The sequence below is a fragment of the Pristis pectinata genome, chromosome 18 (assembly GCF_009764475.1).
Source record: "Pristis pectinata isolate sPriPec2 chromosome 18, sPriPec2.1.pri, whole genome shotgun sequence".
Taxonomy (NCBI): domain Eukaryota; kingdom Metazoa; phylum Chordata; class Chondrichthyes; order Rhinopristiformes; family Pristidae; genus Pristis; species Pristis pectinata.
The window spans coordinates 40,105,364-40,130,964 of record NC_067422.1 but is presented as its reverse complement, the minus strand read 5'-3'; the positions used below and the strand labels follow the sequence as shown (position 1 = coordinate 40,130,964).

Below are 25,601 nucleotides of genomic sequence, written 5' to 3'. Positions count from 1 at the left end.
GTATGTAGATATCAAGAGAGAGGATCTGTTGGAGCTGTTAGAAAATATTAGGACAGATAAGTCCCCGGGGCCTGTTGGAATATTCCCCAGGCTGCTTCGTGAGGCGAGGGAGGAGATTGCTGAACTGTTGGCTAGGATCATTCGGTCCTTGTTGTCCACGGGGGTGGTACCAGATGATTGGAGGGTGGCGAATGTTGACCCTTATTCAAAAAAGGTAGTAGGGATAGTCCAGGGAATTACAGACCAGTGAGCCTTACGTTTGTGGTGGGTAAGCTGTTAGAAAGGATTCTAAGAGATAGGATCTATGATCATTTAGGGAATCAAGGACTGATTAGGGACAGCCAGCATGGATTTGTGAAGGGAAGATCTTGCCTCACAAGCCTGATAGGGTTCTTTGAGGAGGTGACCAGGAAGATTGATGAGGGTAATGCAGTAGATGTGGTCTACATGGATTTTCGTAAGGCGTTCGACAAGGTTCCACATGGTAGGCTTCTTCAGAAGGTCAGAGGCCAAGGGATCCGGGAAAGCTTGGCCATGTGGATTCAGTATTGGCTTGCCTGTAGAAAGTAGAGGGTTGTGGTGGAGGGAGTGCATTCAGATTGGAGGGCTGTGACTAGTGTCCCACAAGGATCGGTTCTGGGACCTCTACTTTTTGTGATATTTATTAATGACGTAGAGGAGGGGGTGGAAGGGTGGGTTAGCAAGTTTGCAGGTGACAGAAAGATCAGTGGTGTTGTGGATAGTGTGGAGGGCTGTCGAAGCTTGCAGAGGGATGTTGATAGGATGCAGAACTGGGCTGACAAGTGGCAGATGGAGTTCAATCTGGAGAAGTGTGAGGTCGTACACTTTGGAAGGACAAACCCCAAGGCGGAGTACAAGGTAAATGGCAGGATTCTGGGCAGTGTAGAGGAGCAGAGGGATCTGGGGGTTCATATCCACAGATCACTGAAAGTTGCTACACAGGTGGATAGGGTAGTTAAGAAAGCTTATGGGATGTTAGCTTTCATAAATCAGGGGATCGAGTTTAAGAGCCGCAAAGTAATGATGCAGCTTTACAAAACTCTGGTCAGACCACACTTAGAGTACTGTGTCCAGTTCTGGTTGCCTCATTATGGGAAAGATGTGGAGGCATTGGAAAGGGTGCAGAGAAGATTTACCAGGATGCTGCCTGGATTAGAGAGTATGGATTATGAGGAGAGACTAAAGGAGCTAGGGCTTTACTCATTGGAGAGGAGGACGACGAGGGGAGACATGATAGAGGTATACAAAATATTAAGAGGAATAGATAGAGTGGACAGCCAGTGTCTCTTTCCCAGGGCACCAATGCTCAATACAAGAGGGCATAGCTTTAAGGTAATGGGGGGTGGGGGAGGGGAAGTGGGGGGGGAAATGGAGTTCAAGGGGGATGTCAGAGGGAGGTTTTTCAGCCAGAGAGTGGTTGATGCATGGAATGCGCTGCCTGGGGTGGTGGTGGAGGCAGATACGTTGGTCAAGTTCAAGAGATTGTTAGATAAGCATAAGGAGGAATTTAAGATAGAGGGATATGTGGGAGGAAGGGGTTAGATAGTCTTAGGAGTGGTTTGAAGGTCAGCACAACATGGTGGGCCGAAGGGCTTGTATTGTGCTGTATTGTTCTATGGTTATGTTAGCTGAACCAAGCTGCAGGAGTAATGGGCCAGTAATCATTGGGTGCAGAAAAGACTTCCATTCCCAATCTCCACCCAGTGATCCTTTGCAGAATGTGGCCTTCAGTGCGTGTAGAACTGAATTCATCTGTGACGTTTCTGTGGTCAATAGCCCGATGATACTTCCTCTCTTTGCTGACAGTTAAAAAGCAGCCACTTGCATAAACTGCAAAGAGTGCCAGTGCTACACGACAGCAGATAAGGATCAGGCTACAAATGCTGACATGAGTTAGAAGGTTAGGGGAGGCAGGAAATAAAAGAGAAAGTACAGGAGAGATATGGAGGGAAGAGAATAGGATAGGAAGAGAGAGAGCAAGGGTCTGGCAGTCAGAAGTGGTAAATAAGAAAGAGCAGAGTGGAAAAAGGAAGTAAAAGTAGGTGAGGGGAGAGAGGAAGTTGGGGAGAAGAACGTGATGGAAATCAAAGTGAAATTGGTGTCTGTTATTCAGAGATTGATACCAATTCCCTATTTGTAAGTACGAATGAAGGAGTTAATATGGAATGATCTCAGGTGAAATCAGCAATTCCAGTGAGATGTTACATATAACAGCTACAATCCTGAATGACACATTTTGCAGCCAATATAACACTCACTGCCTGATCGTATAAACCTGTCCTGGTCGCTCACTCATTCAGGCTTGGTGGATATTTTCTGAAGTGGCACCAGTTGAATCCATCTCAGTCCACAAGTACTGTATCCCAGTTTTTTTCTGCATCTAGTAGCAATATATCCCAATGTTGTATAGTGACAAAACAAAACTGTCAGTTCTATATGCCAGCATCATGCAGTGACAAACATTTATACACCAAAATTTTACCTGTGTTATGCCTGTCCTAATAGTCTAGTATTATTGTGACAGCCCTCTATCTACCAGTATAGTAGCAGACTGTAACTGATGCTACAGAGTGATATATTGATAGCTATCAGTATTGTGCTATATAGTAACAGACCTGTTCTCACCACCAGAACCCCAGTTTTATACATTGACAGACCATTACTCACCAATTCTGGATCCCAGTTTTACAATGACTAATATGTATGCAATGCTGAATTCCCAGGTCTGTCTGTGTCTAACACTGCAGGCATCAGTAATGTACCCCTGTGCTATGCTGTAACAAATCAGGGAAAGGCAATAAATACTGGCCTTGCTTGCAATGCCCACATCCTTAAATAAATAAAAAAGTTTGCCTTATCAAAGCTGTAAACTACAGTTTACAGCCACATTATTTAAAAAATCTCAATTAACTATGATTAAAAAAATTCAGAAATTGATTAAAACCAATGATAGAATGCAACAGTTTTGAATACATCAGTAGAAGATGCTTTGCCGTTAAACTTGGGCGGTCCAAAGAAAAATGATTTGCTTTTAAAAACCCAGATGAAATAGCTTCAAATTCTCATATGCTAAAGGAAATTCTTATTAGGCTATTAGGAAAATTTTTGCCAGGAGGGTTTGCTGTCCAGAAAGGCATATGACATTCAGAGATATATTTATCATTCTTTTTAATGTTAAGAAAGCAATGGGCAATATACACCAAAGTTAGTAGTGTGGTCTCCCAGCACACAAGAGATTTGGTTTCAGAACTCAAAATGTTTTTTGGTATAAGACTATATCAAAGTGAGGGTGTTCCATTCCTAGATGGATATTAAGTCAAGACTAAAGAAAGAGTAAAGACAAGCCAGTGCAGCCACTCTGCTTTCCTGATGCCCAAATAGAGCCCAATGCCAAGGTCTCTAAGTCACACTGTCACATCTCCTTAATAAGGACAGTCACATTGTGGTCTGACTGATTCCTACAATTGTGAGGAAGTTCCTAAACAATGTCAGGCATTTAGGAGTGTCTCATGTCCTCTGCCTGTTTCTTTCTGTGTGTTGGCTAGCTACAGCTTTCTGGACGTTCAACGGCACTAAACCAGTGAGGACATAAGCAGTCAATGATGGTTTCAGGCAGGCTGTAATGATTCAATGTGATGTTGTTCATACAGAGTCAACTTTCTTCTTGTGGTTGGAACATTTCCATACCTGGCAAGTATTCTTGGCACTGGAGTAAGATAGGACATGAATATAAGCTCCTGATCAGAGTTGAGCACACCCTGCTTTGAGTTTACAAGCTTCTGAATGTTGTTATTTTGTGCAGCAGTATTTTAAACAAAAATAAAGTGAAGATGTGAGAGCAGAGCCAGCTGAAGAGAATTAGGCTAAGGCAGCAGTCAATCGAGATGCATTCACAGATATTTAATGAAACCTTTCAGAAAACAGACAAGTTAAATTCCAACAGAAAAGGAAAATTCCAAGGGTAGGAGCCAAAAGTTAAAAACAGCATCAAACTTAAAGAATTAAAGAACATCATTGCCAGGTCAGGAAACTGGACATAATAAAAAAGTGAATAATTAAAATATTAACAAAAAAGGAACAACTTGAGCATAAGGCAGCCATCCAGAAATTAAAACAGATGGTAAAGTTTCCATAGATATTTTAAAAAAAAGAGTGTGAACAAAATGAGCACTGGTCCTAAAGAAAGCAAGTTTGGAAGATTAACGGAAACAAGGAGATAGTTGATGAATTAAACAGGCATTTTTCATCACATTTCATTACAGAGGACATAAACAATATCCCTTGTATAACCATAAATCAAGAACTAAAATGGAGGAAGGAGCTAATTATAATCACCAGGGCAGTGACACTGAGCAATTTGCTGGAGCTGCAGGCTGGCAGGTCTTCAGTGTTTGGTAGACTTCATCCCAAGGCCGGAAAAGAAGTGGCTAGTGAGATGGTTGATGCATTGGTTTTTAATTTCACAAAATTCCTACTTTTGGAGAAGTCTCCATTAGATTGGAAAATAGCAAACTTTATGCTATTATTCAATAAGGCAGGGAGACAGAAAGCAGAAAACTACTGGTCAGTTAGATTAACAGCTGTCAAGGAAAAATGTTAGATGCTATTAAATAAAGACAAAACAGTAATCATTTCAACTCCAACAGGCCTGACATTTATGCTCCTCCAAATATGGGCTAATTGCATGGCTGAGCAGGTCTTTTGAACACCAGCTGTAACTCAAACAATCATGGGTAACTCTTTTCATAAGCAGGTTGAATGACTGCAAGTGATTTCTCAAGTTTTAACACTTCAATTGCTGTCATCTGAAAGGGTTCTTAATGAATTGCTTGATTGAAATTTGTTTGGATTGTTAATGACTCTGTTTGATTGCAGTGGATAGGCATATGGAGGGGTTGTCATACCCAGAACTACTAATAACGAAGCAACATTTGTCATTCTGTTCACTGGATATGAGCTATCAGCACAGACCAGTTGCGTGAGACAGACAGTATCCTGGGTAGGGGATAAAGTTCTATGTTGGAAGGTTCTATGTTAGGTGGGCAGACAAGCGATTCTGTGGACGCAGGAAAGAAACTCGGAAGGTAGTTTGCCTCTCAGGTGCCAGGGTCCAGGATGTTTCAGATCGTGTCCAAGATATCCTGAAGGGGAAGGGAGAACAGCCAGCGGTCGTGGTACATACTGGTACCAATGACATAGGTAGGGAAAGGAATGAGGTCCTGAGAAAATATAGAGAATTAGGAAGGAAGTTGAGAAGCAGGACCTCAAGGGTAGTAATATCCGGGTTACTGCCTGTGCTAAGCGACAGTGGGTATAGGAATAGAATGAGGTGGAGGTTAAATGCATGTTTGAGGGATTGGAGTGAGGGGCAGGGATTCAGATTTCTCGATCATTGGGGCCTCTTTTGGGGCACGTGTGACCTGTACAAAGACGACGGGTTGCACTTGAATCCCAGGGGGACCAATATCCTGGTGAGGTTTGCTAAGGCTACTGGGGAGGGTTTAAACTAGAATTGTTGGGGGGTGGGATCCGAACTGGAGAGACTGGGAAGAGGTGTTCTCAAATAGAGAAAGCTAGTAGCAGGTATGATAGGCAGGTGACAGAGAAGGGACATGCTCAGACAGGCTTTAGATGTGTCTATTTTAATGCAAGGAGTATTGTGAACAAGGCGGATGAGCTTAGAGCTTGGATCGATACGTGGAGCTATGATGTGGTGGCCATTACGGAGACTTGGATGGCTCAGGGACTGGAATGGTTGCTTCAAGTGCCGAGTTTTAGATGTTTCAGAAAGGACAGGGAGGGAGGCAAAAGAAGTGGGGGAGTGGCACTCTTGATCAGAGATAGTGTCACGGCTGCGGAAAAGGTGGACGTCGTGGAGGGATTGTCTACGGAGTCTCTGTGGGTGGAGGTTAGGAACAGGAAGGGGTCAATTACTTTACTGTGTGTTTTTTACAGGCCGCCCAATAGTAAGACAGATATTGAGGAGATAGGGAAGCAGATCCTAGAAAGGTGTGACAATAACAGAGTTGTTGTGATGGGGGATTTTAATTTCCCAAACATCGACTGGCATCTCCAGACAGTGAGGGGTTTAGATGGGGTGGAGTTTGTTAGGTGTGTTCAGGAAGGATTCTTGACACAATATGTAGATAGGCCTACAAGAGGAGAGGCTGTGCTTGATTTGGTATTGGGAAATGAACCTGGTCAGGTGTCAGATCTCTCAGTGGGTGAACATTTTGGTGATAGTGATCATAATTCTATCTCCTTTATGTTAGCACTGGAGAGAGATAGGAACAGACAGACTAGAAAGGTGTTTACTTGGAGTAAAGGGAATTATGAGGCTCTCAGGCAGGAAATTGGAAGATTACATTGGGAACAGACGTTCTCAGGGAAAAGGACGGAAGAAATGTGGCAAATATTCAGGGGGTATTTGTGTGGAGTTCTGCATAGGTATGTTCCAATGAGACAGGGGAGTCACGAAAGGATACAGGAACCATGGTGTACAAAGGCTATAATGAATCTAGTCTAAAGGAAAAGAACGGCTTACAAAAGGTACAGAGAGCTAGGTAACGTTAGAGATCTGGAAGAGTACAAGGCTAATAGGAAGGAGCTTAAGGAGGAGATTAGGAGAGCCAGAAGGGGGCATGAGAAGGCCTTGGTGGGCAGGATTAAGGAAAACCCCAAGGAATTCTACAGGTATGTGAAAAACAGGAGGATAAGATGCAAAAGAATAGGGCCTATCAAGTGCAGTAGTGGGAAAGTGTGTATGGATCCAGAAGTAGTGGCGGAGGTACTTAATGAATACTTTACATCAGTATTCACCATGGGAAAAGATCTGGGGGATTATAGTGGGGACTTGCAGTGGGCTGAAAAGCTTGAGCATGTAGATATTAGGAGAGGAGGTGCTGAAACTTTTGGAAAGCATCAAGTTGGATAAGTCGCCAGGACCAGATGAGATATACCCCAGGCTGCTGTGGGAGGCTAGGGAAGAGATTGCGGAGCCTCTGACGATAATCTTTGCATCGTCGATGGAAACGGGAAAGGTTCCAGAAGATTGGAGGGTTGCGGATGTTGTTCCCTTATTCAAGAAAGGGGAGTAGGGATAGCCCAGGAAATTATAGACCGATGAGTCTCATCTCAGTGGTTGGTAAGCTAATGGAAAAAATCCTGAGAGGCAGGATTTATGAACATTTGGAGAGGTATAATATGATTTGGAATAGTCAGCATGGCTTTGTCAAAGGCAGGTCCTGCCTTATGAGCCTGATTGAATTTTTTGAGGATGTGACTAAACACATTGATGAAGGGAGAGTAGTAGATGTAGTGTATATGGATTTCAGCAAAGTGTTTGATAAGGTACCCCATGCAAAGCTTATTGAGAAAGTGAGGAGGCATGGGATCCAAGGGGACATTGCAGTGTGGATTCAGAACTGGCTGGCCCACAGAAGGCAAAGAGTGGTTGTTGAAGGGTCGTATTCTGTGTGGAGGTCGGTGACCAGTGGTGTACCTCAGGGATCTGTACTGGGACCCTTGCTCTTTGTGATTTTTATAAATGACCTGGATGAGGAATTGGAGGGGTGGGTTAGTAAGTTTGCGGATGACACAAAGGTTGGGGGTGTTGTGGATAGCTTGGAGGGCTGTCAGAGGTTACAGAGGGACATAGATAGGATGCAAAGTTGGGCTGAGAAGTGGCAGATGCAGTTCAACCCAGATAAGTGTGAAGTGGTTCATTTTGGTAGGTCAAATATGATGGCAGAATATAGTATTAATGGTAGGACTCTTGGCAGTGTGGAGGATCAGAGGGATCTTGGGGTCCGAGTCCATAGGACGCTCAAGGCGGCTGCGCAGGTTTATATGGTGTATTGTCCTTCATCAATCGGGGAATCGAATTTAGGAGCCGAGAAGTATTGTTGCAGCTATATAGGTCCCTGGTCAGACCCCACTTGGAGTATTGTGCTCAGTTCTGGTTGCCTCACTACAGGAAAGATGTGGAAGCCATAGAGAGGGTACAGAGGAGATTTACAAGGATGCTGCCTGGAATGTAGAGCATGCCTTATGAAAGCAGGCTGAAGGAACTTGGCCTTTTCTCCTCGGAGAGACATGATGAGGGGGGACCTGATAGAGGTGTATAAGATGATGAGAGGTATTGATCGGGTAGATAGAGGCTTTTCCCCAGGGCTGAAATGGTGGCCACAAGAGGACATAGGTTTAAGATGCTGGGGAGTAGATATAGAGGAGACGTCAGGGGTAAGTTTTTTACTCAGAGTGGTGAGTGTGTGGAATGGGCTGCCGGCAACAGTGGTGGAGGCGGATACGATAGGGTCTTTCAGGAGACTGTTGGATAGGTACATGGAGCTGAGTAAAATAGAGGGCTATGGGTAAGCCTAGTAATTTCTAGGGTAAGGACATGTTCGGCACAGCTTTGTGGGCCGAAGGACCTGAATTGTGCTGTAGTTTTTCTATTGTTCTATGTTCTAAGATTGGTGAGGGAGAAGTGCGTTTGAATTCATAGGACATTGGCACCAGTACCGGGGAAGGAAGGAGCTCCATCTGAATCATGCTGGTAACCAGAGTCCTGGCGAATCGCATAACTAGGGCTGCAGATAGGCCTTTGAACTAAACAGTTGGGGAGATGGGTTCAATGGCATGGAAAAGTGAGGAAAAGGTTAAAGGGAAGGAGAACAAAGCAGCGGTTATTAAAATCTTCAATTAAAAAAAAGAACAGAGAGTTCGGATAGGGTGAGCAATCTAACTTCAGCCACATGGGGACACAAGAAATTGACAAGCTCGTCAATTTCATCAACTTTGCCTCCAACTTCCACCCTGCCCTCAGATTCACTCGGTCAGTCTCCGACACCTCTCTCCCCTTTCTGGATCTCTCTGTCTCCATCTCCGGAGACAGATTAACCACAGACATCTGGAAATTCACTGACTCCCACAGTTACCTTGACAACACCTCCTCCCACCCTGTCACTTGCGAGGACGCCATCCCCTTCTCCCAGTTCCTCTGCCTCCGCTGCATCTGTTCCCATGATGAGGCTTTCCATTCTGGGACATCTGAGATGTCCTCATTTTACAGTGACCGGGGTTTCCCTTCCACCACCATCAATGCTGCCCTTACCCGTATCTCCTCCACTTCCCGCACATCTGCCCTCCCCCCCTCCCCCAACATAACAGGGACAGGGTTCCCCTTGTCCTCACCTACCACCCCACGAGCCTCCGCGTCCAACACATCATTCTCCGCAACTTCCACCATCTCCAACTGGATCCCACCACCAGGCACATCTTCCCCTCACCCTCTCTGTTTTCCACAGGGACCACTCTCTCCGCAACTCCCTTGTTCACTCGTCCCTCCCCACTGAGAACACCCCTGGCACTTATGCCTGCAACCGCACCAAGTGCTACACCTCCTCCATCACCACCATTCAGGGCCCCAGACAATCCTTGTAGGTGAGGCAGTGCTTCACCTGTGAGTCCAAGGGTGTCAATTATTGCATCTGGTGCACCCAGTGTGGCCTCCTCTACATCGGTGAGACCCAACGCAAATTGGGTGACCACTTCGTTGAGCACCTTTGCTCCATCCACCTCAACAGCCAGGACCTCCCAGTGGCCACCCACTTCAATTCCACATCCCACTCCCACACTGACATGTCTGTCCATGGCCTCCTCTACTGCCACATTGAGGCCAGGCGCAGGTTGGAGGAACAACACCTCATATTCCACCTTGGGAGTCTCCAACCTGACGGCCTCAACATCGATTTCTCTAACTTTCAGTAACCCCACCCCTTCCCCCCCAACTCCTTTGTCTTCCCTTATTCCCGTAGCTCCCCCCACCTTGGTGACCTGCCCATCTCCTCTCCTCCCCTCCCCCATCCTTTATTCCATGGCCCACTCTCCTCTCCTACTGGATTCCTCCTTCTTCAGCCCTTTCCCTCTTCCACCTATCACCTCTCAGCTTACTAACATCTTCTCCCCCACCCACCTACCTTCCCCCTCTCACCTGGACTCACCTGAACTCACCCATCCCCTGCCTGCGTGTGCTCCTCCCCCTCCCCCGACTTTCTTATTCTGGCTTCTGTCCTCTTCCTTTCCAGTCCTGATGAAGGAACCACAAAGGTAAAAAGACTGATGGGAGTTACGAACAGGCCTCCAAATAGTAGTCAGGATGTGGGATACAAAATACACCAGGAGGTAGAAAAGGCGTGTGAGAAAGGCAACGTTACAGTGATCATGGGGGGACTTCAATATGCAGGTCGACTGGGAAAAGGTGGACTCAAGAAAAGGGATTCATGGAATGTCTACGAGATGGCTTTTTAGAGCAGCCGGTGGTAGAGCCCACTAGGGAACAGGCGATTCTGGATTGTGGTGTTGTGTAATGAGGCAGACTTGATCAGGGACCTTAAGGTGAAGGAACCCTTAGGAGGCGGTGACCATAATATGATAGAACTCACCCAGCAGTTTGAGAGGGAGAAGCTGAAATCAGATAGAGTCAGAGTCATAGAGCAATACAGCACGAATACAGGCCCTTCGGCCCAACCAGTCCACGCCGACCACAGTGCCCACCCAGCTCGTCCCAATTTCCTGTGTTCAGCCCAAATCCCTCTGAGCCCCACCCCTCCATGTACCTATCCAAGTGTTTCTTAAATGATTATCTACCCTATCTAGGCTCTCATAATCTTACATACTTCTGTCAGGTCATCTCCTTCGCTCCATGAATAACAAGTCCAACCTATCCAGTCTCTCCCCATAACTGAAGTCCTCCAATCCAGGCAACATCCTGGTGAATCTCCTCTGCACTGTCTCCAATGGAATTACATTCTTTCCATAATGTGGCGACCAGAATTACACACAATACTCCAGTGTTTTGTAAAGTTACAACATAACGTCCCAACTCTCGTATTCTACAACCTGACCTATAAAAGCCTTCTTCACTACCCTATCCACCTGTGTTGCTACATTCAGAGAACTATGCACTTCGACCCCTAGGTCGCTCAATTCATCAACACTCCCTAATGCGCTACCATTTACTGTATCTGCCATACCCCTATTTGACTTCCCAAAATGTACCACCAAACAAAGGAACAACCTTCCATCGTGGAAATTGCTGTTGTAGGAAGCAGGCTATGGTCTGTGCAGTGGAAAATCATGACCCAATTTTTCCCAGCACTGCTCTGAATGATCATTACGTCAGGATTGACGCTTTGGTGCGTACTCTTTGCACCAATGCATGAGGTTCACAAGTGAATGTCCTGAATTTCTGATTTAATGGGATTCTTGCCAAAAAGCCACATTTTCCATTCCACTTCAAGGAAAATTGATTTTCCATGGCAAACTGCTGCATATTTTTTTAATTTTTGCTGACCACAAGCAAGGTGGCAGTTGACTGAAGGAAGCAAATATGGAGAAACAAAGAACTGCAGATGCTGGAATCTGGATGAAAAACATGATGATGCTGGAGGAACTCAGCAGGCCAGGCAGCATCCGTGGAGAAAAGCAGGGGGTCAATGTTTCGGGTCAGGACTGAAGATAGGAAAAGGGGGAGCCCAATATATAGGAGGGAAAAGCAGAGCAGTGTTAGGTGGACAAAAGAGGGGAGGCAGGGTGGGAGCAGGATGGGTTGGGGGGGGGGGGGGGGTGTGGTGCGGGAAGACCGAACGAGTGAGTCACAGAGGGAGTGGTCCCTGCGAAAGGCAGAAAGGGGTGGGGAGGGAAAGAAATGCTTGGTGGCAGGGTCCCATTGGAGATGGCGGAAATGGCGGAGAATATGTTGGATATGTAGGCTGGTGAGATGAAATGTGAGGACAAGGGGGACACTATCCCTGTGGAGGGATATATGGAAGTTTTGCAAATATGGTAATGCAAATATGGAACCTTTATTCAAGAAGGGAAGCAGGTATAAGCTGGGTAATTTCAGGCCTGCGAATCTAACATCAGTAGTAGAGAAGTTATAGGAGAAAGTTTTAAACAACAGGATTAATCTGCACTTGGAAAGGCAGAATTAAAGATAGTCAGCATGGCTTTGTTCAGGGGAGATCCTGTCTGACCATCGTGAATGAACTTATAGAAAAGATAGTAAGTGTCTTCGTGAGGGCAATGTGATTGATGTAGTTTACGTGGACTTCAGTAAAGCCTTTGACAAGGTCCCATATGGGAGTTCATGGGACCAAGGCAAGTTGGCAAATTGGATCCAAAATAGGTTTGGTAATAGGAGACAGAGGGTGACAGTGGAGGGTTGTTTTTGTGACTGGAAGCCTGTGACCACTGTAGGGATTGGTGCTGGGACCCTTACTATTATATACTGTACATTGAAGATTTGGATATGAACGTAGGAGGTATGATTATTAAGTTTGCAGGTGACATGAAAATTGGTGGTATTATTGATAGAAAGGAGGATTATCATAGCCTACAGGATAATATTGATCAGTTGATAACAAGGGCAGAGCAATACTGAATGGAAATTAAACCTGATAACTGTGAGGTAATGTATGTTGGGAATATTAATAAGGATAGGAACTGCACAATGTAGGGCCCTAGGGAGTACGAGGAACAAAGGGATCTTGCTGTAGTAGTTAAGGATCCCTTAAGGTAGATAGGTGGTGAAGGTATACAACATACTTGTCTTCCTTCATTACAGGGGAATGGAATACAAGAACAGGCTGCTTATGGTACAACTTCATGGTACTGATGACAGCACAGCTGGAGTACAGGTGACCCCTGTGTTAAGCCCATTCAGGTTATGGAAATTCACCCTTACAGAATTCACAGATCACTACCCAAAAATTTGAGATACTGAATAAAATTTACTCTCATACAATTTCTGAAAAATTAAAGTAAATCATCAAAAGAACTATCTTTTTCAGTTCACGTTTCTTGACGCACTGGCATGCCTCGTGTTACTAGAAGTCACGAAATGGCCCATTTTCTAGGAATGCAAAACCCCTCTGTAACGTGGGTCACCTGTAATGTGTGCAGTTCTGGTTGCCAATACTATAGGATGGATGTTACTGCACTGAGAAGGTGCAGAGGAGAATCATCAGCATGGGGTAAAGCGTTTCAGTTATAAAGAGACACTTGATAGGCTGGGTCTGTTTTCCTTGGAGTAGAGGAGGCCAAGAGAGAACTAGATAGAGGTAAACAAAATCATGAGGGGGGGGGGGGGGCAGATAGGGTGCACACTAGGAAACTTTTCCCCATAGTTATCTGAAGTGAGAGGGTATAGACTTAGCATAAAGGGTCAGAAGGGATCTAAAGATAAATGTTTACACTAAGGTGGTGTTTGGAATCTGGAACGCACTGCCCGATTGGGAGTTGGAAGCAGAAACTCTCACAATATTTAATTAGTATCTAGATGAGCACTTGAATCACCAAGGCATAGAAGGCTATAGGCCAATGAATCAGATGTATAGATGTGTACTTGCTCATTGGCATGGAGATGATGGCCTGCTTCTGCGCTGTATGACTCGATGACATTTCGTCAGCTCCAATATCCAATAAAAATCATTTCAGTTACTTGTATACATTCCTTTGCACTACCTGCAATGTTCTCCATGCTTTCCATGGAGTGGTGATTCTTGTTGAGTCCCAGGTACTGTCAAATCATTAATCTTCCCTTCCACTCTCTCTGATTCAGGGGTCCTGGTTGTTCATAGTCCCCTACTTCTGTCTGGTCCAGGGCCATTGACTTCCTGCAGGACATATCCCCTTGGCCCTCAAGAGCTATTTTCTGTTACTTCACTCTCCCGCTGTCCAAGGTGTAAGGGTCGCTGGCTGCTCCCCTCAGGCTGTCTCCTTGGCCTTAGGGTTATTTGCTATCTTCAGCCTACACTCCCCAACCCACAGGTGCTGGCTTCATACAGCTCCCATCGTCCTCTACATGACCAAGCACAGATCAGGTGACCAATTCAGAGTATCTGTGCTTGATCCACAACGGCCATTCTGGGATCCCAGTTGCATGCCATTTCAATTCCCCTTCCCATTCCCACATTGACCTGTCCATCCTCGGCCTTTTCTACTAATAGGGTGAGGCCTCATGCAAACTAGAGAAACACCACCTCATATTCTGCCTGGGTAGTGTAAGAACACCGAGTTCTCCAATTTCTGGTAACTCTCGTCTCCAGTGCGTTTCTACCACCTCTGCTGCCCCTCTCTCTCCTTCCATTCCTCCTCTGTCTTCCTCTGGTCCTCCCATTTTTGACCCCTTTCCCAGTACGCTACATGGTAGTGTAGCGGTTAGCGTAACGCTATTACAGCGCCAGCGACCCGGGTTCAATTTCGGCCACTGTCTGTAAGGAGTTTGTACGTTCTCCCCGTGACTGCGTGGGTTTCCTCTGGGTGCTCCGGTTTCCTCCCACATTCCAAAGGTATACGGGTTAGGAAGTTGTGGGCATGTTATCTTGGCGCCGGAAGCGTGGCGACACTTGCGGGCTGCCCCCAGAACACTCTACGCAAAGATGCATTTCACTGTGTGTTTTGATGTACACGTGACTAATAAAGAAATCTTATCTTATCCCCATCCAGCCCCTCATCATCCATTTTCATCTCCCTCTCCCTCCTGGTTCCATCAGCCCAGTACCCGCACATTTCACCAGTGGCTCCCCCCCTCCCCCATCCGTTGCTGGTTCCATCAGCCATTCACCCCTTCCCTTCCTCACTTATCAGATTCCAGCATCTGCAGCCTCTTGTGTCCCCATCCCCTCTCTTCCTAGCCTCTGCTGACTTCCCACTACCACTGTTCTCCTCCACCTCAGTCTCATGAGTGCTGATGCCTCGTGCCACAATCCTGGCTCCAGAAGTGCTGACCATCTTCAGAACACTATACTGATCCTTTCTGTGAAAGTGACACTTCTAACTAAAGGGTCAGCTTAGATTTTCATGCTGAAGTTTCTGGATTGAGACTTGAACCCAGAACATTCTGACTCAAGAGTCAACAGTTGCAATCAACTGCGCCATTGCTGACATAACCACATCGTCTGTGTTCTAGCTTTCGTCAGTTGTGGGATGGATTCTAAGATGAAAGTCATGCAGTTATGAAGTGAAACACATGGGGTAGTCTGTCACAGCAGTTTTTCTGATGGGAAAGGCCACTCCCTGCAAACATCGAAGAGCACCTAACCCAAATCCAGGAGTGAAGTGTGATGATTCATCCCCTTCTGGGCAAACGTGGAACAGGCTAGCAACTTCTGATGCTGATATTCAGCCCGAGGAGGGAAGGCAAAATACGAGGCAGGGTTGCTCTCCATGCTATGTAGCAGCACTCTGACATTGGATGAGGGCAGGATTATGAGTTCCCCACTATTGAAGAATATTCTGGTGTTTACCACCTGACTTCACACTAATTTGCACATTAACAATGGGCCTCTTGGCGAGACTGATTGAAAGCTATCAGCAAGTGTGGAACTGTACCTAAGTGTTCAGAGGCACTGAGAGACTACAGTAAAACTGTGATCTTCACAAAATGGCACCCAAATAGAGCCAGTTTCATCTCAATAGCTCCAAAGAGAAACTCATGCACTTTGCTTCCCTGTTATTCAAAGCTACTGACCTGGTGGGGTAGTCGGTGGCACTCAGGTTAATGAAGTAGTCCCACTGCCAGTCAGTCATCTCTAGCAGATCCTTCATGCAATGTAGGTACATCTTCAGCAGGCTTGCCCCTCCCCATATTGTGACCATTCGCCACGGAGTTATGCGGATGTTTGGGTACCGCTGTGCCAGCTGCATGACCTCTCTGTGCAGGTAATTAGAACGCTGCAAGAACAAAGGCAGAAGTTGTATTTACAGTGACTGAAGTAACTTCTCAATTTCCCTCCACCCCTCTTTACCACAGCTTTCTCAATTATCCATGGTCATCATAATACAGGAAGGACAGGATTAAGATACAGAGGGTGCAGAAAAGATTCACAAAGATGTGGCAGAGACTGGAAGGCTTGAGATACAAGGAGAGACTGGATAGACTGGGACTGTTTTTCCTGGAGCACAGGAGGCTGAGGGGTGACCTTACTGAGGTTTATAAAAGCATGAGGGGCATAGAAAAGGTGGATGGGCAGAGTCTTTTTCCAGGTAGGCGAGTCTAAAACTAGAGGGCATGGGTTTAAGGTGAAAGGGGAAGACTTAAAGGGGAACTGAGGCACAAGTTTTTCACACAAAAGGAGGTGGATATATGGAACAAGCTGCCAGAGGAAGTGGTAGAGGCAGGTACAATTAACATTAAAAGACATTTGCACATGTTTAGGGATAGGAAAGGGATATGGGTCCAACACAGGCAAATGGGACTAGCTCAGGTAGGCACCTTGGTTGGTGTGGCTGAGTTGGGCCAAAGGGTCTGTTCCCATGCTACATAACTCCAGGACTCTATTGTGGAAAGAACAAAGCAGAAAGAACTCATTAGGTCAGCTTAGATTTTTGTACTCATTGTGTTAGTGCCAGGTCATTGAAGAAGCAATCCAACAAGTCTCCTTCCCCAAGTTTTTCTTTGATTCTGCAAAGATTCAGTTCCCATTTGGAAGTTGGTTACTACCTTTTAGCAAATGGAAACTAGATCACCACAACTTGTTGTGGAAAAAATATCCCCCCTTTCTTCTGGTTCTGCTGAAAGAACTTGGCTTATATTAACTGGCGTTCCTGCCATAGGAAACAATTTTTCCTCGGGTTATACTACCAAAATGGCTTCATTAAATCGCTACTTAGCCTTCTTGGCATCCTGTCCTGACCCATCCAGAATTGTCTGCTCATTTAATATTGATTTTGCCTTCGTCAGCCCTGAAAATGCTCCTCTCAGTTGCGCTCTTTGGTGATACATCCTCCATATTTTGCTTCAGCTTTAAATCTAGGAATTAGACATTTGCACCATTAACCCTTACTTCAGTTCTCCTTAACCCTCCAAACAAAAGAGACAGCAGAAGTAAGCAGAAGTAGAAGTAAGGGAACTCACTTGGGCCCAGCCATGCACATTGGTCCCCTTCTCTCAACACTTTCTCTGGCACGTTGATGACCGTGTTAGTGCTGCTTCCTGCAGTGATACAGAACTCAAAAGTTTCATTGACTTTGTTCTGCCAATCACCACCCTGCACTCACTTTCACATGGTCCCTTCCCTTCTCGTTCTGGATCTTCCCATCTCCATCTCAGGGGATAGGCTAGAGACCAACATCCACTACAAGCCCACAGACTCCCACAGGTATCTCAGTTACACTTCCCACCCTGGCTCCTGTAAGAGCTCCATTCTATTCTCCCAGTCCCTCCATCTCATCTGATAATGAGACTTTGCAACAAGTGCCTCAGATGTCTTCCTTCGTCCTAACCGAGGTTCCTTTCCTACCACTGTTGATGAAACCCTTGACTGCATCTCCTCCACTTTCTACATCTTTTTTTTTACCCACACTCCTCCTGGCTAGAGCAAGGATAGAGTTCTCTTGGTCCTCACCAGCCTCCACATACAGATCATTCTTCACGATTTCCACCACCTTCAACAAGATCCCACCACCAGCAGTTATGAGAGTAAATGCCAGCAGGTCATTGCCCCTTGTGGGAAGGCCAGCAAATGATAGCCTGGATCTGCTATTGATTGGCAAGCTACTTAAACTCACTAAATAGGAAAATTGGTTTATTATTGTCACACGTACCGAGGTACAGTGAAAAACTTTGTTTTGCATGTCATTCATACAGATCATTTCATCACATCAGTGCACTGAGGTAGTACAAGAGACACAATAACAGAATGCAAAATAAAGTGTTCCAGTTACAGAGAGTGCAATGCAGGCAGACAATAATGTGCAAGGCCATGACAAGGTAGATTGTGAGATCAAGAGTCCACCTTATTGTACTAGGGGACCATTCAATTATCTCAGCAGGATAGAAGCTGTCCTTGAGCCTGGTGGTATGTGTTCTTTGGTACATGTCAGCACATCACAGAAACCAGCCTCCCCTCCATGGACTCTGTCTACACTTCTCGTTGCCTCAGTAAAGCAACCAATATAATCAAAGACCCCACCCACTGCAGATTTTCTCTTCTCCCCCCACTTCTAAGCAGATGTTGCTTGAATGGTTGCAAGTACCTACCTAAGGTCCAACAAAATCTGTGGGACACTGGAACTTCCCTGCCCTTGTAAGGGACATGGCTCTTGCTACCAGGTCATGATGACAACATGTTGGTCAACCTGGTCTGCTGAATGGTGGAAGGCTCAGCCACACGTTCTCAGGTACAAGCTACGTTGCAGCCTCATCAGTGCTCTCAAACTCTGGCCAATCCCTATCTGTCCTGATCTTGATGTGTGTGCCACTGATGCAGTCTTAACAAGGCCTTTGGCGAGATCCCACATGGTATTCTGCGATCCAAGGGAGCATGGCAAATTGGTGCCAGAAAGCAAAGGGTAATGGTTGTTGAGGGTTTACGTGACCACATTGTTACCACTGGGGGTTCAGAGCTTGGTTTCCTGCTTTTTGCAACATTAGTGACTTATATCTAAATGTATGGGGCACGATTAAGTAGTTTGCAGACAAAATTTGGTCCTATGGTTGATAGTGAGGAGGAAAGCTTTAAACTTCAGGAGCATATAGATTGTCTGGTCAGTTGGGAAAAAATGAAGAATGGAATTTAATGTAGAGACATGTGAGGTAATGCAGTTGGGGAAGTCCAAGGCAAGGAACACACAATAACTGTGAGAGGTGTGAAGGAAATGGAAAACCATGGAGTGCACATCTACAGGTCCTTAAAGGTAGCAAGTCAGGTCAAAAAGGTGGATTAAAAGACACATTTTTCATTAGCCAAGGAACAGAATACGAGCAGGGAATAAAAATGTGAAATGTTGGAAATGCTCAGCAGGTTGGCCAGCATCTGTGGAGAGAGAGGGACAATGGGAGAAGTAATATTTCAAGTGAATGATCTTTTTCCAGATCTGAAATGACTTCTCTGGTTTTCTCCCCACAGGTGCTGCCTGACTTACTGAATATTGCCAGTATATTCTTATTTTATTTTGGATTTCCAGCATTTGCAGTTTTTTTGCTTTTTGATTACAGTTATGCTAGAATTGTACCCAAGACTACTGAGACCAAACCTTTGTTTACTGCACACAGCTCTAGGGTCCACAGGTCAGGAAAGAGATGATTGTGCTGCTGAGGTTGCACAACGTTTTGAAGGAGGTGACCATGGACATTGTGGTTGTCATCTTCCAAAATTTCATGGACTCAACAATAGTTCCCACTGATTACACAGTAGCAATTGTAACCTCACTATTTAAGAAAGCGGGGAAAGAGGAACAAGGGAACTAAGGGACAATTGCCTGACACCAATAGTAGGGAAAATGCTGGAATGGATTGTTAAGGAGGTGGTAGCAGAGCACTCAGAAAATAACAATAATAGGATAGTGCAGAGTCATCAAGCACTTCTAACAAATCTGGAAGAGGTTTTTTTGCCATTATAACTAGTTTTAAAGGAAGTGGCGACAGAGATAGTGGACCCATTGACTGAAATTTTTCATAACTCACTAAACTCCAGGAGGGGACCAGAAGATCAGAAAACAGCCAATGTGACTCCCATATCAAAAAGGGAGACCAGCAGAGTGCAGGAAACTACAAGCCAGTTAGTTCAACGGTTATTGTTGGCAAGATACTAGAGTCAATAATCCATGAGGAAATAGCTAATCAGTTAGGAAAGCTGAATATAATTAGGAGTTCCAAGGAGTGTTTGAGAATGTTGGAGAACAGCCCCAGCTTCTACAGTCTACCTATAAAACTAAAGTCCCTGTTTGGAATCATTCTGGTAAATCTGTTCGGTACCTGCTCCAAAGCAGGATGATCAGTCCTGAATGGCAGAAGCCCAGCTCTGTCCCACATTCATGCCAGCAGGAGACCCTGGCAAATAACCACAAGTGAAGCTCTGGATGATTTTGCCTCCCTAATTCGGGAAAGCTCGAGCTAGTTATGTGCTTTGAAATGCACTGCCTGAACTCAGATTTTCAAATCCCAGTTGAGCTCCTGAGGCATATAAAATTGGGGCATTAACTCTACTTCAGCTCTATCAAAGTATTCCTTTGATACTAAAACTCAACATGTCAGGCAGCATCTGTGGAAAGAGAAACAGTCAACGTTTGGGGTCCTTCTCTTTGATGAAATGTCACGGACCCCAAACGTTGACTGTTTCTCTTTCCACAGCTTCTGCTGAGTTTTTCCAGCGTTTTCCATTTTTGTTTCAGGTTTCCAGCATCTGCACTTTTGTTGATATTCATCCTTCCTTTGATCTTATTCCACAACACAATTACTGTTTGGGAATACAGAACCAAGTTCAGGCCTTTCAGCCCCTCCACTGCTCCACCACAGATAGATATGGGCATCATGGTCGGCATGGACTGGTTAGGCTGAAGGGCCTATATTGCTCCATGACTCTCTATTAGATCATCATTACCTTTACTCCATTTATCCACATTCCTCTTGTTCATCACTGAACAAAAAAAAGTTATCAGTCTCTGTAGGAAAATTTCCAGGGCTACAAAAAGTCAGTGAGTGAGACTACAAAGGAATTGGAGCTCTGAATTGCCCCCTGTATTTTCAATCCTTAAGGTTCCAGCTTTTATTTAAGAGATTCCATACCTTGCTCTGGACTGCTTTCATTAATCATCTTGAACACCTATGAGATCTAGAAAAGACAAGCCAAGGAACTGCCTTCTTAATCTTGTTCTTCTATCACTCTGGTGAATTGGTGCTGTACCCCAAGGCATGTATTTTCTGGGGTTTAAGTATTCTTTGTTCCCACAATTTCACTCCTTATGCCATATTTTTAATCTGTGTCCTTGCAATTGAAGCCACATCAATACCATTTACAGTTTTGATCCAATATCTGTAACAAGCAGGTGAAGTTCCCTGCCACACAGCAAGCAGTATATCTATCAGAATGGTGGGAGTGCATACCTTGTCAACGTGGATGTAGTAGAAGTGGCGTTGGTGATAGATGGCTTTGATCATCCGCTTAAGCTGCCTGATGGCTCTGCCGTGAATGACAAGGACGTAAGCAATTCTAACTGGGTTCTGGATGGATGTCAGATCCACATTACCATCTTCCCACTGGATGATGCTGTTAGGTTTCCCTGCAAAGAACCATTACCAATTAGTATAATCATCGGAACCATGCGAGGCTCTAATACAATTTTCACAGGATCCTTCCAATTTATTTCCCCAATTCTCTCATCTGTTCCTACTAATAAAGCCACCAGCCTCCAGCATACGATTCCTTTGAGCTCCTTGATCAGGTAACAATTGGTATGATGCATGGCTGGAAAGAAAAGCAGCATTTAACCTCGGGCTGCTGTTGTGACTGAATCTGATTCAATTCTTACTGATGTACACGCTCCATCTGGGCAGGGGTGATCTTACTGATGTACACTTTCCATCTGGGCACGGGTGAGGGAGTAAATGGACAGAGGCAAGGAGTACAAATGTGAGGAAATTATAATAAACATAATGGTTACAGCACCGAAACAGGCACCTGGCTGAGCCCAATGAGCCGCTCTATGTAATAGTAATGCAGACAGTCCTGCTCTTCACCCTCTCCCCACAGTCCTGCAAATTCCTTCCTTTCAAATACTCATTCAGCTCTGCCTCCACCACACCACCAGCAGTGGCTTCTAAACTTGATCCACTTGCTATTTACCTCATACTTCTGCCAAATGTCTTCACTCTGTGCGCCCTGGTTTCTGACCACTCCACCAGTGGAAACAGTTTTCCTCTGTCTGCTGTCTTGAAGAACTACAACTTCCCTAGTCTATGCACTTAACTAAAGTCCCTCTTCTATATCCTCTCCGATGCCTTCACGTCTTTCCGAGATGCTCAGAATTGGTTAGGTCTCAGCTGGAGCAGAAATGTCCAGTTCTGGGAAACAATAGTTTGGGAAGAAGGTCAAATCCTTGGTGAGGGTGCAAAGAATGCTGCATTGCAACGTTACCTGGGTCTGAGGGACTTGTGCCTCTTATAATGAAGGGACTCAGAGACGGGGATAGTTTTCCTCAGATCAAATTAATAGATGTGTTCAAAATTATAATGCAACCTTCACTGAATAAAATCAGATTTTTACCAGCTGGAGGGTTGGTAAAGCAAATTTAAGTTCATTGGTTTAAACTTTCTTAAGCCAGTATGTTCTATTCTACTATTCCATCACTATTTCGGAACTTCTTGTAGTTTTTGTATAATACCCAAAATAGCAGTTTGATCTTAATTCCCTCTGACACCTGCATGAATCTTGTGCAGGGCCAAGAGATATTTCCTGTAGATGTGCTTTAAAGGCAATTTCAGGCAATTTCACGATTTAAGGATGTCGGTTTACGGCACCAGCTCATCACTATTTTGCATGAATATAGATGGTGAGATCATCTCTCAGGCTCCCTAGAGTTGAGAAGAATAAACCCAGTATGCTTGATCTCTCCTCATGGGTCAATTTCCCTCCCTCCTTTGCCATCTCAGGAATCCATCTGACTGGTTATGATGAAACTGAGAATCACCAAACCTTCCTGTTGTGATCACTGTAGAAAGCCAGGGATAAAAATGGCAGCCCACTAATCCTGAAAATCTTGTCATATTAAGAAAGTGATACCTTCACTGCTGCACTGTCATGGTTCAATAGATGCAGCAGAAACAGTTGTGACGAAGCATTCATGGCCAGGTTCCTGCAGGCTAATCTCAGAATCTACTGGGGACATTAACCGTGGCTGCAGAAGCATATGCAGGTGATGAAGTAAATAGTTTGTCAACGTGTAGCTTAGCCATTAAATGCCAAAGTCATGTGATACCAAGATAGGTCATCATTGGCCCAGTATTTCTTCCCTGCCAGTGGAGTGGGAATCTCATAACAACAACATATACCTTTGGCAGCACATCCAAAGAGGGCATCCCCTTCACGGCTACCTGCTGACCCACTGAGTTCTCCCAGCTTTTTGGTTTTTTTGGTTCCAGCAAGGGGCTGCATGCTCTACTCCCACTTCTTTATTGGATGTTGTTATGAATAAGTAAATCAGAGGAAACGTTACCCAGAGAGCGAGAATTTGGAACTTGGCATCGATAGCTGTGATTGGTATGAATGGCAAAGGTGCATTAAAGGCAAGCTGGAAAGAGAGAAAGGAATAGAAGGGTATACTTAGGGGATAGATAGATAAAGGTGAGAGGAGACACTGATTGAACATACGTGTCAATAAAAAACACATGAGCTGAACAACCTATTGATGTGATGCAAATTCTACAAGTATGAAATTGTACACAGAAATATGCTGTAGAGTACATGGCTCTCAGTAAAAAGTTTCACTCTATAGTAATGAAGAAGATACAATATATAGCAAGTACTCTTTTTAGCAGTCCTATGATATTAAAATTCTGCAGAGCCTACCTGGAAGAAATACCCAGCCTGTCACTCAGCTTCCCACTCAATTTAAAAGCAACAAATACAATTCTCTGATTAATTACCCAACATAAAATAGAAATGGACCTAATGAGATAATACCAAGAGAAGCACAAAAATTGACACAATGAATATTAAATAGCAAGAGCTCCAGGGAAATTGACTGCAGGGATTAAGTGAACAAACAATTTGGCTACCAGGGAGTAAACATCAAGTGTACCGAAGAAGTTCACCCAAGTGAAAATAAATACCCATTGAATCACCATAATAGACCCTGTGGGATTAAGTACCAACTGAACCACAGAAACTGCCTCAGTGGGATCAAATACCAAGTGACCTGCAGAAATTGAGCAACAGGAATTAAATACCAAATTAACCAAAGAAATTAACCTGGTGAGATTAATATCAAGTGTGCACTAAAATTAACCCAAAGGATTAATTTCACAGAAACTGATCCACAGTAATCAAATGCTTGTGAACCACTTAAATTGATCCACTAGGATTAACTACCAAGCGATTTGCAAAAGATAAGAGGGATTAAATACAACGTGAACCAAATAAATTAACCCAGTGTGATTCAATGCCTACAGTGCATAGCAACAGACCCAGCTGGATTAAATACTAAGTGAATGAAAGAAAATTGACCCACAGAAATTAAATATCAAACAAACCACAGACATTAGTCCACTGGGATTCAATGCCAAGTTACGCATTGACCCATAGAGATTCATTTCTGCAATTTACTTGATATTTGATTTCTGTGGGTCAATTTCTGTAGTTTAAGTGATCCACTGAGATTAAAAATCATAAACAACGGCAAGTGACCCACTGGAACTATCTAACAAGTGAACCAGGTATTCATTGACATTAAATACCAAGTGTAAACAGTAATTAACCCAGTGGGATTAAATACTAAATGAACCCAGGGTATTGACCCAATGAGACCAAATACCAAGAGAACCATGGTAAGTACACACCTTCTATCCCTCAGTACCTGCCAACTGGGAGAACACCTGTTAACCCCCACCCCCCCAGCCTCTGCTAATTGAGAACAAAGACTTGCTGTGATTAGACAGATGCAGTTTTGTTTCCATTGTGGCCACAGATCCACCAATAGGTTTAGGTTCTACCTTTGTGCAATAGAATAAAATGGTCTCCTTTTTCAGTCAGCAAAAATTATGTTAAAGAAAGACGTAAAACAGGCTGCTGATTCCCATCACAGAATCATAAAAATGTTCAGCACAGGAGGAGGGCATTCAGCCTAACTTGGCCACCTCGTCCAAATGTGGAACTATTGAAATTACTTCCACTTCCCTGTTCTCAATCTACAGCTGGCACAGCACAGTAGTGTAGCGGTTAGCGTAACGCTACTACAGCGCCAGTGACCCGGGTTCAATTCCAGCCACTGTCTGTAAGGAGTTTGTACGTTCTCCCCGTGTCTGTGTGTGTTTCCTCCGGGTGCTCCGGTTTCCTCCCACATTCCAAAGACATAGGGGTTAGGAAGTTGTGGGCATGCTACATTGGCGTCGGAAGAATGGCAACACTTGCGGGCTGCCCCCAGAACACTCTATGCAAAGATGCATTTCACTGTGTGTTTCGATGTACAGGTGACTAATAAAGAAATCTTATCTTAATCTAGTTACAACTCAAGTACTTACTTCATCTACATTACACTACTGCACAGAGTCAAGATGTAGCTTCAGTACATCCAGCTGCAGGGATGAAACCACCAATACACCAGTGAGTATTTTCACCACAATTAAAAGCTTAATATATTATATAAATTTTATACCGAGATTATACCAGAATCTGCTGACTGGGTTTCAACATTCCATACACAACAGTATACACAACTCTAGACATCTTGTAGAATCAGACTGGAAAACCAGAAAAATAACTGGGATGGTTAAATACTCAACTGGCCACAAATGTCTTCAGCAGAAAGTAAATAATTGATTAAAAAAACAAACATCAAAAACAACCAGTAAGTCAGCAGCATCTATGGAAGAATAAGATCAAGTAGTTTAAGATCAGGCCTGTTCCTCAGACAGATCACTCAGATTAAACAGTCAGTATACACCTCAAGATTTATTTGCTGGAAGTCACCTCAGGCTCTGACACAACCAAACTCTGACATTAAACAGTTGGCAGGACACAATGTTTGTTTCCCAAAATCAACGCTGGTGACAGCTCAGGCTGCTGAGATTAAACACATGA

At 44.5% G+C, this 25,601-nt stretch overlaps 1 protein-coding gene across 1 annotated transcript in view; it reads right to left on the bottom strand.

Moving 5' to 3' along the window:
* xylt2 (xylosyltransferase II) overlaps positions 1-25,601 on the bottom strand; it is a 128,904-nt gene that overhangs the window by 37,887 nt on the left and 65,416 nt on the right. The window contains exons 3-4 of the mRNA XM_052032746.1: positions 20,912-21,087; positions 15,557-15,759 (exon numbers count right to left, since the gene is read on the bottom strand). Coding sequence (XP_051888706.1) covers positions 15,557-15,759; positions 20,912-21,087 — 379 coding nt within the window. The remainder of the gene's footprint in view (positions 1-15,556; positions 15,760-20,911; positions 21,088-25,601) is intronic.